Genomic DNA, 14592 nt, shown 5'->3' on the forward strand with positions numbered 1-14592 from the left:
TTCCATATAGCTCCACCTGGAAGAAAACAGTAACACAGTCAAGATGCCCTCTCTTACCTGAGGACACAGAACATTTCGACATCACTCAAAATCTCTAGCAGAGTTAGAAGAAACTGTTAAAACTCCTACTCCCACTAGATGAAAAAGAATATTTTCTAGTGATTGACACTAAGAAATATTATTAAATCTCTGAATGTTGCTGAAAACTCTTGGAGTTGGTTTTATTTATTGGTCCCTTTTAGGTCTCTTTTTAAGCTGTTTGAGTGCATTATTCAGGAAATTGTACTTTAAACCTGTTTTGGAAGTATCTGTAGAAATCTGCAGCTGTCTTATCAATGCGGAGAAAGTGCTTTCCATCAGCTCTCAGATGAGGTGTCCAGTGAGATGTGCTTATTTAAAAGCACTTTTCTCCTTTTTTATTTCAACTGATATATGAAGGTCACTGTGCCTCTGCAAGTTGCATCACCAAGTTTTTCTGCAAAGAAGTTTTAGGGAAAGTGGATTGTTAAGGAAAGAAAGTTGTCTGCTCTTCAGATGAGCACTTAACAAGCTTTTGACTTTAAAGATTTGATTTTTTAACTCTCCTGGGATGCCAGGTTTTATTTAAAATTGATCTTTACTTTTATTCTTTACTGTGCTTTAACTCTGAATAAGATTTAATCAATTTGAATAAATCAAGGCTTCCCTTCAGCTTCTACATTGGCATTATTTTATAGTGTCAGGATGTTGCTGACAGATACAGTCAAGACCAAGATTTGTCTGTAAGTGGCTGAAAAACTGAAAAAATACCAACAGAATTTTGTTGATAATCTGTGACAATATCCTGTGACAGTATTTAGTTTTGGTCTGACTTAGAGATTCCAAAATACTGCATGGCTAACTCTTGGTGGGCATCATTTATTGCTAACACTTTTACCTTCAATGCAAAGCTCTCCTTTGTGTGAGATGAATCAGTGTGTCTCTGGCATGCACGAGAAACCTGGCTGACTCTAGAAGTACTTGTTTCATGGTAAATTCGTGGTGTGATAGATGTGTTTTAATTGAATTTCCTTAAAGGGAAGCTGTAGCTGGACATCCAGGCATTGTTTGCTGGGAGCTATTCTCAGCCTGCACACCAGCAGTCAACAAATGTCATTCAGTTAATTTCAATTTCAGCACTGCAAATACCATTTGACTCTAAGTTAGAGGAAAAGAAAAGCTCAAGCAGGGAAGTGTTCTGAAAGAAAACCACAAAGGTGGTGTTTTTCTTATCCAACAGGCAGAAAAGACAGGATGATCTTAATTCAGTTACTGTGAAGCTTCACATTCCACAGCCCAATTGCTTTGCAGTAGTACTGGCCATAACCCTTGAGAGGAGCATCCCTCTTCAGTGGCAGCAGAGAGCAGGGGTGGAAGAGGAGTAAAGCTTCAGTGGGTAATGCTACACTTTTTTGAAAGGACACTGTTTATCATAAGAAAAAAAAATCCAAGAAGACTTCTGTGATAAATGATCACAGATCTTTGAAAAGTCTTAGCTGCTGGAAGTGAGTCAGCAGCTGCTTGGTTACATGCAGAGTTGGTGATCTTGGAGGGATGTCTTAGAGTGGGGAGTGGACAAAAGTTGTGTGATGGTGTGTGTGAGGAGGCCTATCAGTGGTTTTATGACAGTGATGAAAAAAATAGGATACTCATCCAGATCCTTTCTTCTGCTGTTGCTTTTTGCTTTATTTGATAGGCTTGAATACTGGGGAAATACATATACAGTGTGTGAAACATCTAATGGAAGTGAACATTAGGATTGGCAGAGTTTTACAATTTAATATATTGGATCACAGGTACAAATTGCATAGTAATGATGAAAAAAAACAGAGATTAGGGTGAGGAGGGTTTTCTTTAGTGGTAGAAACCTTTTGCTGAAGAAATGGTTACTGATGTCCCAAACTAGCCTAGAAAACTCATACTGAAAAAGTTAGTTCAGAGTCTTATTTGATATTAGTTGGAAGTGCAACCTTCTCAATGGCTATTTCAAAACCACCTCTAATACTTTCTTCTTCCCTTGAATCCCTTCCCAACTGGTGTTGGCTGTGAGCTAAACATGGCAGGGGTAACAGTGTGAGGAATTCCTTGCATGTGATTTTATCTATGTTGCCATGTATGTCATAGTCATGACCATTTGTGCCATTTGATGTTATGGTGAAGAAAAGTAAAGTGAAAACAGAGTGCTTAGAAGTTACTGTCTTTTCACAGGCAGCCTGGTAAGTGGTGGTAAGTAATTCAAAGGATACTTCATGGAATACTTTCTTCTTTTTTAAACACATAATGACTTCATATTTGGTATGTCTTGACTTTTGCTTCATTTATTTTGCTTTATTATTCATGGGCTTTTAAGGCTTAAATGTGGACTTTAAATGAAGGTTCAATCCTTTGTAAGGACCTCTTTGCTCATGTAAGAACAAGGCTGAAGCAGTTTGTGGTGTAGGAGTTGGTAGTGCTAATGGTTTTCATGCTGCACATAGTTGACTGAGGTCTGTTTATGAGCAAGGTTCTGTTCTCCTGGTGCAGCTGGGAGCTGTTGCTTGAATGCATGCCAGCCTGTCCAGCAGGCTGTCCTCACAGTGCATCTCTGCCCAGGGATGGCTGAGGTGTTAAACCAGGCAGGGCTGCTTACAACGGCATCAAGTGATCTCAGCTGAGGCCCTCAGACTCCACTCTTGGGCTGTCTTGGGACCTTTCGTGTTGTAGCCATTTTCTGCTTTTCCCAATTTACAGGTCTCAGCTATCCCAAAGCTGTCTTCTGGAGGACAGCTTTCTTACTCAAGCTGTGTTGGCTGTGACTGAATACAAATGAAATCTGCTGTGTGTTTTGGTACTTATTTCTTGTGTGCTTTTAAAAAAGTTTTACATTGTTTTGCTTTGAATTTTGTCCTACTTCTGTAGCATTATTGTCACCTAAGGAGACAGTACAAGGCTTAGAAAAGGGAAGTGGAAAACACCTCATCCTTTTCTTACCTCTAAGTAACATAAATAAGAACTTTGGAAGTTAGAAGACTAGCTAAGATTCCATTTGCCTTTTTTTCCTTGCAGTATACATGAAGCTCACAATCTGGACCTGCTATGACTGACCCAGACGTCCTCACTGAGGTCCCAGCAGCTCTCAAGCGCCTTGCGAAATATGTGGTGCGTGGCTTTTATGGCATCGAGCATGCTTTGGCTCTGGACATCCTCATCAGGAACCCCTGTGTGAAGGAGGAGGACATGCTGGAGCTCCTGAAGTTTGACAGGAAGCAGCTGAGGGCTGTCCTCAACACCCTCAAGGGTGACAAGTTCATCAAATGCAGGATGAGGGTCGAGACGGCTCCCGACGGCAAGACCACGCGCCATAATTATTACTTCATCAACTACCGCCTGCTCGTCAACGTGGTCAAGTACAAGCTGGACCACATGCGCCGCAGGATCGAGACCGATGAGAGGGACTCCACCAACCGCGCCTCTTTTAAATGCCCCATCTGCTTCAGCACTTTCACAGATCTGGAGGCCAACCAGCTGTTTGACCCCAGGACAGGTAAGGGTACAGCTGTCGGAGTGCTCTTGCAGTCTCCTGTGCCTCTAAGTGCTGGACTTCAAGGAGACAGAGCCTTAGGAAAATTCTCTTTGAGTCTGGCCGGAGCTAGAGGGCACTATGTTTCTACAGGTGGTAAATGTTTGAGCAAAATACTAAAGTAGTGTATTAGATTTATACGGGCAAAGAGGAATCTTGGTGAAATGCTGTTGAGTGACAAGCAGTAGAGAAATGGAAGTCTTATTGAAGTCACACTCAAGGGTGAATAAGGCAATCTGTCCTTGTTGGAAGTTGATGGCTTTTCAGTATAACCTCTTGCCAGTAAACTGTAAGACTTCCAGATAGTTTGCAGAGAAGGCATGTGTGGAGTTGATTTTAGTTGGTCATGCAAGAAATGAGTTACTGTTTAATATTCTCTAGCCTAGTGCATTATACTGCACAACCTTGCTTCCCAGTACAAGGCAGTCTCACGAAAGTTAAAAGAAATTAATTATGGTCTTGTCTGTGGCTGGGAGTAAACAAGATTCTTATTCATGTATAAGTCTCAGTGGAAGTGTGTATCTGTCTCATGCATATGAAATAAGAGTCTTTCTTGGGTGTCATTGTCTACTTTCTGCTTCTGTGCTTGGGAATAAAAGGAAGAACACCTGCACCCGATGAGACTCTTGTTTTGCTAGTCTAATCGGGGATTATTCTGGGGGGAAGGCAGGGAGGTTAGGTGTTAATTTACTTCTTAATTTTTTTCTTTGGAATTCTGTGTCCTGATTTTACTTTTTCAGAAAAGTAAAAGGACAAAAGTTAGGAAAGCTCTCGGATACATTGAAGTATGATGTTTTGTGTTAGTTCACATAATGAGGAACAGAAAATTTGACTGTTTAGCAACACTGAAGTTTTTAGTCTAGGGTTACTGATGTTTAATCTGCCAAATGCAAACACCCAAGAAATGTTCAGCCTATTATTTTCCCTTTTTCCTGCCTCCAAAGTTAAAAAGCTGTGAAACTCCTTTTACTTGAGCAACCATGAAGATGTTAATTAGTACTAGAGAAGCAGAATCCACTAAGTCAAGTAACAGTTGCTGATGAAATCCAGTGCCACTCTGAGTAGAAATTGCTTTTTTATAGAGCACCAAACCAGCAGTGCCAGCACAGAATTTCTGTGCTCACCACTTGAGTGTAGGAACTCTACATGCCCTCCACATGTAATGATCATCTGTGGTGTCTACGGTTGTTTGTGTTGAAGGAAAATGGTGCTTTTGCAGTTTGCATTGGTAAGGAGAGAGTAGAGAACCTGTGCAGAGAACACACGCAGTGGGGAGTGTAAGACACTGATCCCAAGGGGACCTGCAGCACTTGGCAAAGGCCTGTGGCCATTGCCTCCCAGCCTGTGTGGGCAGTGAGTTCTGAGAGCAGAGAACTGCCTGTCAAGGAGGTGCTGAAAATAATGCTGGGATTTGGCTTTGACACCAAGGCCTGTGCTCCAGGAACTGATAAGGTCAACCAAGGGTCTGCCTGCAGTACAGGCACTGTCCAGGCTGTACAGTACAGGCTGTGTCCACAATGTGAAATCATACATGGCATGTTTTATGTTCTGATGGAGGAAAAGGCTGTGTGCCGTTTTCTCAGCAATTCCCAGGAGTTCTGTCAGTATTTGTGCAAGTAACAAGATTGTCATTTTACCTCTACTTACTTTCAGTAAGAACATATCTGCCTAGAATTTACATATGTTCTGTTTCTCCTTATATTATTTTTGCATCAATGATAGCTTCACCTAGCTAGTGCACAATGATACTGTTTTATGTCTGCTTTACATTGCAGTGGAATGTGTTGTCTCCATGTTTCCTACTGCTCTGAATTCTGTATTAGAAAAGACCTGAGAGACCCCTAGGTCTTTCACAGAGGAAGTTCATGAAGTCAAGGCATGCAGAGAAACAAGGTTTATTAGACAGTGAAGAGCCATGCTTTTCCAAGAATGTCTTTAGCTCCTGTCAGTGCTAAAGATAAACCTCTCCCAGTCATGGAAAGTTGTGGCAGTACAACTGCTGAAGGGTAGCTAAAAGCCACATAGCTTCAGTCACAGCTGACCTGAGCTGCTCTTAGACTGCAGCTATGTTGATAAAACTTCGTGAATTAAAAGGCCTGCAGGGCCAAAATCTGTTAATCCATGGAGCAGGTAGGACATGGAAGGCAATCTCTGCCCCAGTCTGGACCAAGCTGAGAGCTTTTTGTTAAAAAAACCCCTTTTTCACTGCCTGCCTTTTGTCCTTGTCATTCAGAGAGGGTGTGATTTAGATGGCCTGTGTTTTCTTCTGTTTTGTTTTTCTCTTGCCTATCTACACAACTCAAATGCAAACTCTGAGCAATTGTTGTAGAATTGGAAGAGTTGCTCTTACACTTCCTTATTAGCATGGGTGAAGAGATTTCCAGAGTCTCTCCATTACTGTGGTCATTATACTGGAATTTGTGAATCAAGAGTGCTTATGAAGAGCCTGTTCATAATTTGGATCTGTAGAGCTCTTTAATTTTTACCACAGCATCTGTGTCTACTGCTTGGATTTAGCAGACCTTTGTTTCTTACAGGTCAAGTAGCTCTCTTTTGGCTCTGTTCTTTATTCCATCTCTGAATAATGTTGAAATAAACTGAAGTGTTTATTTTTCATCAGAAAATGTGATTATTGATGGTTTTGGAGGGTAGACATGAGTCTACTGAGAGAAAATAATTGATAATGAGAAGAGTGTGTTTTCAGGACATGTAAGTACAGATGTGCTTTGACTGCTCTTCAGTTAACTTGGAAAAAATATTTTGAACAGATTAACATGTTTGCTACAACAGTAATTTTTAAATGTAGATTTTAAGTAGTAGAAGTGTTATTTTGAGAGTGTGCTCCCTCTTTTTAAAAACACTGTAAGATTTTTCTCCATCCCTTTTTCTGCCCTTAAATGTCTCAACCCAGAAAACTCCAATGACTTTCTCTGCTGTCAAATGTTGAACAACTCTTTTCTGGTACTTGAAGGGAGTTCAAGGGTAGGATGTGAGACAGAGAAAGTCAGGATGATGCCGAAAACTGGAGTTTTTCTGTTGCTTCAACTCAGAAGATCTTCCAAAAAGTGAAAAGAAATGTATGTTGTGTTGAAGTTGCTTGGTTGGATGACCAGTGAGTGAGTGCCTGTTAACTGTGAGCATGGCATGCCCAGGTCAGGAGTTTTAGCCCCATCTCTTCTACATGAGGAGCTTGAACAGATCTTTAGCTGTCACACTTTCTCCTCAGTGGTGCTTTTTACTGTTGCCTCCAAAGAAGCTATATCAGTAACCCCTGGTTTTAGAGGCAAACAGTGTGAACACAGCGTGATTTTATTGTGTAAAAGTTTGCAATGGAAACTTGTAGCAAAACTTAGAAGTGCTTTCTGATTGAGGAGTTTGCCTGTCTATGGAAATTGGTGCAGACTGGGTTGTTACAGGCTAAGCAGCCAATTCTCTGAGTGTTTTGTTTACAGGTGAGAAAACAATAATGCTGATGAATGAAAGTGTTACTTCTAGCTTTGTTTTTCAGATAGGGTGACTGAGAAACAAAAAAGATGGTTGTTTTCCTGGAACATCCTAGTATGAGCACTTGGTCCTTGCCTTTCTCTTGTGCCATCATCTGCTGTCTGACTACTCTGGTATTTCATCACTCCTCATTCTGCACATGAGCTATCCTAGTATGAGCACTTGGTCCTTGTCTTCCCCTTGTGCCGTCATCTGTGCCATGTATGTGCTAGGTGATGCTACTACTACAACAATTTACAGCTTTTAACCAGCCAGAATGAAGACTTGGCAAGTCTTAATGTCTGACTACTCTGGTATTTCATCACTCCTCATTCTGTACATGAGCAATAGTTTGCAGCTGCTGCTGTGATGACATCTTATGCTGTTTGAGCTTTATGCTGTTGTTTCTTGTCCTTTGAGTTCAATGATTTTCAGACTTTCTGGATAGCTTTGTCTGCCATGTAGTGAGTGCCATGTATGTGCTAGGTGATGCTACTACTACAACAATTTACAGCTTTTAACCAGCCAGAATGAAGACTTGGCAAGTCTTAATGTAAACAGGCATACTAAAACTTCCCTTGAAAAAGAAAGGATTCAGAACAGTTCTGCTTTGAGCAGCTTCAAGTTCTGTGAAGTTGTGTGGTTTTGTTATCATTGTTAGCTTTCCAAGTGCATAAAAACCCATCAGTGTGATTTTCCTTGACTCTACAAGCACATTTTGTTTGTCTGTGCTGCCACTGAGAGCTTTTGGCAAACACCAGCAGAAGGAAAGTGTCCATGCTCTGTTTAGTTTTTCTATTTCTATTCCAATTCCTGGCAAAATCTCCCAGAGTATTCCTGTCAGCTTCACTCTGCTTCAGTTTGATAAGGCTTGGAGCCACAGGGAAAGGAAAACTGAGAAAAACATATCAGAATTAATGCATTCTTTCCTCAAACTAAGAATACTCTGTAGAATGAATGAAAGGTTGCATCTGTAACTTGAATCCATTCCCTGTAGGTTGGGCACCCTGTCTGGAAAATAACCAGCTGGTCTAACCATGGATCTCTCAGTTTGATGGGGAAATAGGTGAGGGTAGGGTTGGAACCTGTGCTGTGCAGAACAGCAGCCAAGAGGATAAGTTGCTGCCTCTAGAATGCTAGCTGATCACTTCCCTGTATTCCACACTGACCTCTGGCTGGAATGCTTGTGGCTCTTAGATTAAAAATCCTATCTGATAAATGAATGCCGTGACTTACAATATTGATGCCTTTTTTTTTTTTTTTGTTTTATCTGTGAAGGGCATTTTATTATTTGAAGTACAAGAAGTAATTGCCCTTCTAGTAAAGGTTATCACTTTGACTTCTCTTAGCTTTGCAAATTGAAATAGATTGCAGCAAGATCTCTGTGAAATCTGTGAGCATTGCTAAGCCATTTATAGTGATGAAAGCTGAACTGCAGCATTCCTTCCTTTTATTCTAGTGACTTGTTCTTTTGAAACAGCATCCTTGGTAATATTATCTGCAAAGGGTGTTACTGTTTTAGGCATGGGCATCTGTAAGTGAGCTCAAGAGCTCATGGAGAATCCTGTAACTTGTATTGCAGTCTCTCTGCTATTGGATGCAGTGCAAGGGTATAGTATGTTGGCTCAGGTGGTATTTTGGTGTAGTCTTCTTGACTGAAAGAAGAAACACCTGTCTGTGGTTCCCACTGGGCTTCATTTGGATAATCACTCTGTCCAGTTGTGTTTTCTTGGCTTAGTGTCTGGCTTAATTTATCCACAGTTGGACCAAAGGAAGAACTCTGTCAGCTCAGAGCTGTTGAGGTTGTGCATATGAGCTGCAGCAGAAGCAGCTTCCAGAGAGGAGGAAAGGATTCCTCTCTTCCAGTTTATAGTGAATATATATTAAATCATCTGACGCTTCTGAATTAACAATAATTTGATGTGTCTCATGCAGACCAATTTTTGAATGTTTAATTTACCTTTTCAAGAGAAATGTCTTTGCTTAAAAAATGTTACAATAATTTTAATTTAGTTGAACTGAAAATGATCTGCACACTGAGATGAATGAGCAACGTGGTGTTCCTCTAGGTAAAGTTGTTCTTAAGGGGCTGCTTTTTTTTTAAATTAACATTAAAGGTTAAATTGTTCCCCTTTTGTAATTGCAAATCCAGCTCATCAGGAAGGCGAAACTGTAGTGTGAAGTATAGGTTAATGTTGTTGTGAAATGCTGAAGGAAATTTGGTTGCTATCTTAAATTTTCTTGAGTTTACTGCCTAAATTATGGTCAAGAAATAAATAGTTAAATTGTTCTCCTTTTGTAATTGCAAATCCAGCTCATCAGGAAGGCGAAACTGTAGTGTGAAGTATAGGTTAATGTTGTTGTGAAATGCTGAAGGAAATTTGGTTGCTATCTTAAATTTTCTTGAGTTTACTGCCTAAATTATGGTCAAGAAATAAATACATATAGGGGCAGTTCCATTTACACATTGCAGTCTGTGATCAAGTTGCTATTTCACAGCTGAGTTACAGCACTGCTTTGCCCTTAGAGCACCTTCCATGCCTCATTCTGCACTGATAACCTGCTGTGGCCTCCTGGCAGAGCTTATTAACTTGTATCCTTTACAGTGCTCTAGAGAAATGTATTTTAAACTGCTGACTGGGCCCCTGGACTGTCTTTGTATAGCTGCACTTGGTTCTTAGCCAGGAAAAAAGCTGATGTCTTTTTGGCTTTCAGTTTAAGATCAGAGTTATACAGCTGGGTGTGTTTTCTCCCAAAGTGGTGTCAGGGTACAAGCTGGAGGCTCAAGTGTGCGCATCTTGTACATCAGGATGTGTCTTCCAGAGCACACTGCAGGTCAGGCATGGAGCTTGAAGAAAGAAAATCTGTCAACCCATGTTCAGGTAAGCGATTCTGCCACTTGAGGAATGAGCTTTTTTACAATTAGAGTTACCAAGGTTTTTTGGCTTGAACAGTGTGAGATGTGGGAATGCAGAAAGAGGAGAGTGGAAGTGCAGACAGAGATCATGGGATCTCAAGTGCAAGGTGAGATGCACTTTAGAAGATAAGTAAACAGTCCAGTGTTCAGTGTTCCACCTCAACTGTGCTCTCCTGAGAGAGGCAACAATAACAAGAGGCATGAAATCCTTGGTGAGGATTTGCACTTCAAAGGGATTGGCAAGGCTTTTAATTCTCTCTACCAGGGATGGCCAGGAAGGGCATTTCATCAGAACACAGCATCCTCTCTTCATTGATTAAAAGAAATCTTGGTGTCAGAAGGGAACAGGCAGCTGCTTTGATGGAAAAGGAGAAAGCTCAATAATACAAATCTGTTCTGAAAATGCCAGTCTAAAATTGCATCATGGAACCATTTTCTCTCTTCACAGTCAAAAATTTTCTTCCTCTTGGGCTGTTTAATAGTTTTATTCTTACTTTCTTGTTTCTTCTTGGGGACTTAACATGAATTAACACAACTGGCTAATAATCAGGTTCTTTGGTTGTGCTTACAAGTGGAGGTAAGGCAGGCTGTCTTTTCTGGATTCCTTTTGCTGTTAGTCTGAAACTGTATGATCCAGTTTGCTGACTTCAGGCTGGGGAAAAGAGTTAAACTACTCTCCTTCTGAAAACAATCCTGTTGACAAGTAGATAAATGCCTTTAGTTGTTTTACTGCATGACTGGAGTATATAAACTCCTAGTGTCCATTATTATGGGGATACTTGAATTACTGTAGTTTTAAGTTGCAAAGAGATTAGCAACTTCTGAATGTAATTCAGTGGAGCTGAAAGAAGAGATACCTTTTTAATTTCCATAATAATTGCACTGAGCTGCTGAAACGGATTAAAAAGGAGTTTGTTTATCTACCCTGAAGCCTAAAAAGCATTGAGGACAAGGATGTAACTTGACCATAAAAGACAAAAGATTAGGTGATTTGTGAATCTTCACTCAAGCTGAAATGGAGAGATGGCAGTCTCAGTGGTTCTTCCTGCTCTGTGAGCAAGATCACATGAATATATGATTGCTGTTGGGAAAAGAACACATCAATTTTAAAAACAAACAAAACTCATCTGAACATTCTTTTTATATGAGAAGACAATAAGACCTGTAATTAAATTGGCTGATCTGTGTGTCTGTATAAAAATATTGGTGCAAAAATCTTAAAAATGTCAGAGAAGCTTATGAAGGAAGAGGCAATCATTCTCGCCTGCTGTATGTGATGCTTTATCAGCTAAAACTATAAAAATATTGGTGTAAAAATCTTAAAAATGTCAGAGAAGCTGAAGGAAGAGGCAATCATTCTCGCCTGCTGTATGTGATGCTTTATCAGCTAAAACTTTGCTCTGCTTCTGTGCTTGACTTGGTCCTTTTTTGTATTTTAAAGAATTTAACTCAAGGAAATCTGTGTGTTCTTAAGACACAGCTGAGCTGATTACTATCGTCCAAATATTTTTATGTGATAACTGAACATCGCGTGTGTAGACTGGAATGTTTTTGTTGAGGATTGAGTTCCTCAGTCCTGCCTGTGGTCCTCCCTCTCAGCCAAGGGTCTTGCCACTGGTAAATGCTTTAGTGATTCATCTTAATCTGCCTGGAGCTGGAAGTTAATGACCCACAAAAGCAGTAACTCAAAAGCTGACAGGACCTTGCTGCTTTCAGGCAATGAAGGCTGCTGTGCTTCTCAGCAGTTTAGTATTTGATTCCAAAACATGATCCTGGTCACCATCTGAATCTGTAGTACTCCTTCAGGAATTGGAATGCCTTGTGTGTTCTCAAGACTGCAGTGGTTACAGTCTAGTGAAGAAAAAACAGCTACAGTTGTGAGAAGATGTGACTGAGCCTGAATTTGACCTGTGCCCATCAGCATGCAGCTTTTAGCTCCTCCTAAATGCTCCTTGGGTGACTGTGTTGTTTAGATGTCACAGCTTAAACTGGGCATGAGCTCCAGAGATCCTCCTCTATCACATCCTTATGTGGCTTTAGCACTTACTACTTAGGTTCTCTGTCTTCCAAATGGGAAATGCATAACGCTTTTTCCTCACGCTTGCTTGATTTGCCTGGTTAAACTGACAGTTGTTGAAGCAGAACTTTTTCTACCAAATATTTTTTGCAAGACTCCAATCCTGTGCAACTCTGAACTTCTGTATCCCATGTGAGTAGGACCAATGCCTCATGAATACTAATGAGTCTCTGCTGGTCTTCAGCACTGCTCTGAAATTTTATGTTTATATTTAACTAGATGACAAAATTATAAACAAATGTTTACAGATTTCTGAGGTTCTTCTGTCTTTCACTGCTCTCTTGAATTGAAAGAGACTTTGTTACCTTGTTAAATGAATCATATTTACCCTTCTCTCTCTTCAGAGTACAGGAAATAAGTCATATCTCAGATTCAAGATCATTGGAGCACTGCTGCTCTTGCACCTCTAAAAGAAAGGAATAAGAGCTTGCTTTTCTTAACCCCTTTTTATTTGAATTTTAATTTATTAGCTCACTTCTGTCATTTCTGGTGCATTTCTATTAGCAAGATGACAATTTGCCTTGGAGTTGAGCCAGTTCTGCTTGCTCTGATGGAGGCATTTGTGGCACCAAGGATGAGCGCGTGCTTAAGGAGAGGGAAAGCAAATGCAAGTAAACAGCACAGCAGGCCTGCTCTTGAAACTCCCCGTGAGGGCTCAAAGATTTGCAATTAATGTCCATATGTTTGTTTATAATCAGTTTTGAAAGAGCATTAAAACCCTGTAAGCTACTGAATGCTGAAAGACAGGAAATCGGGTTTGGAAATCTGAGAATTAATTTATGGAGTTGTTGTTTGTTTTCTTCTCAGATCACTGCCAACTGCCTGTATCAGAATTTGTGCAGTAAAACATTTTTAATATGTATTCATTGATTTTTTATTAAGGCTATATAAAGTCGCTTTAATGCAATGGCAGTGTTTGCTTACAGGTATGCTGTACAATTTAATGGTGTCAAAACACTGATTCCTCAACTTCTGACTCTTAAGATCTGCTGTCAGCTATGATGCAAAATCCTTTAATATAGTTTTGATACACCTTTTAGGTTACAACAATTAAAACTTGGAATTGATCTCTTAGTCAGAAGTTACTTTGTTTGAGAGCATCCTGTGTGATATAGTTGCAGGCATAGACACTCATTTGGATTGTTTGCATCAGTCTTGGTAGGTGCCCCAGTGTTGCAGAGTCTGAATGGTGATGGAAGATACAGTTTTGATACCTATTCTGACAATCCAAAGCTGCTTTTTAAGGCTCACAGCCATCATCTGTAAGCAGTATGAAAAGTAAAGTGCAGGTATGGAAAAAATAGTGGAAAAATAAATGGATGCTTTGGACTTCACTAAACAGCATCTTGTTGACTAATGACAATTTGTGTAATTAATAAAGACAGTTTTTCATTCCAGTTGTGTATTCCACCGAGGATTTGCCACGTTTTCCACTTTTGTCTTGTTAGTACGTAGCATATGTACCTAAGAGTCTACATTAAAAATCTTTAGGAGAAAATATGAAATTGAAGTGAACCAGAATAGACTCTTGAAATGCCCTCTAAGGCTAACAGTTAGCAATGATTTTTTTTCTAAAAGTGGTGTTCTCCACCAGGTGTGCAGTCATTTTGTGATTAGTTAATCTGGACGATGTTTCTTTAGTTTGCTGATAAGCATCTAGAACAGCTGAAGATGGTTCTTCTCCCAACCAAAACAGATTGCTTCCTGTTTTTCTCATTATCCTTTATCTTATCTCATTATCCTTCTCTAAAACTTAATTTGGCTCACTTTTTTTTTCTTCTTATAATTCATACTCCTGATCAGTTCCCTCCTTATGGGTAAATTCTCTTCCATGCTTTAGGCTCTGCCAATATCCAGTTTTCCTGAATGTGTTATGGAGCATAACCCCTAACAAAATGGGTTGAGTCTCAGCTGTCCTCCACCCTTCCCCAGTCCTGAATTCCAGTCACTGGATCTCTGACATCATTATTTTTCTCTGCATTAACTGAAGGTAAACTCTATTCCTCACTGAGCTGCAAGAGATCAGATAATGTCTTTGGAAGTAGGAAGGAGGAGAAAAGGCCATCTGCAGCAGTCTCCAAAGTGGGATGCATGCAAAACAATCCATCAAGGTGGGAGGAATACTAAGAAAATATTTTTTGTAACATCAATAAAAATCTTCTAAAACTGTTTATCATCTTTATCTTTTTCCTAATTCTATTTTTGTGTATGCTTTAAAACATAGAGCATATTATTACAGTACCACATGTATAATTTATAAGTAAATATTCTTATAGTTTGCTCAAAAGTTTGTTTTTCTGATGGATTGTGTAATCAAAAAAGTGATCTGGAGCTTCAGATTTCCACTTTTCCAGTCCCTTGTCCATGTCAGGATCTTATTATGTAAGTTTTTTTAATCCTTATTTTTTTAATCCAGAGCAGAAGGATTTTGTTATTTGAGGGTTAAATCAGACTCTTGGTTTGTTTATAAATGTGAAAGGCAGTGTTTTGTGCTCTTGAGAAGACTTGCATGGATTTTAATAAAGCACCTTGATCTCC

At 39.8% G+C, this 14592-nt stretch overlaps 1 protein-coding gene across 4 annotated transcripts in view; it reads left to right on the forward strand.

Moving 5' to 3' along the window:
* Window positions 1–14592, forward strand: part of GTF2E1 (general transcription factor IIE subunit 1) — a 47508-nt gene that overhangs the window by 4994 nt on the left and 27922 nt on the right. For 2 of the 4 annotated variants that reach the window (XM_039717943.1, XM_039717944.1), the window contains one exon: window positions 3064–3541. In XM_039717943.1, coding sequence (XP_039573877.1) covers window positions 3094–3541 — 448 coding nt within the window. In that variant the 5' untranslated portion in view covers window positions 3064–3093. Of the gene's footprint in view, window positions 1–1215; window positions 1415–3063; window positions 3542–14592 lie in introns of those variants that run through there. The other 2 variants (XM_039717945.1, XM_039717946.1) reach the window with 2 other exon arrangements.

The sequence above is a fragment of the Passer montanus genome, unplaced genomic scaffold (assembly GCF_014805655.1).
Source record: "Passer montanus isolate IOZ18808 unplaced genomic scaffold, ASM1480565v1 scaffold39, whole genome shotgun sequence".
Taxonomy (NCBI): domain Eukaryota; kingdom Metazoa; phylum Chordata; class Aves; order Passeriformes; family Passeridae; genus Passer; species Passer montanus.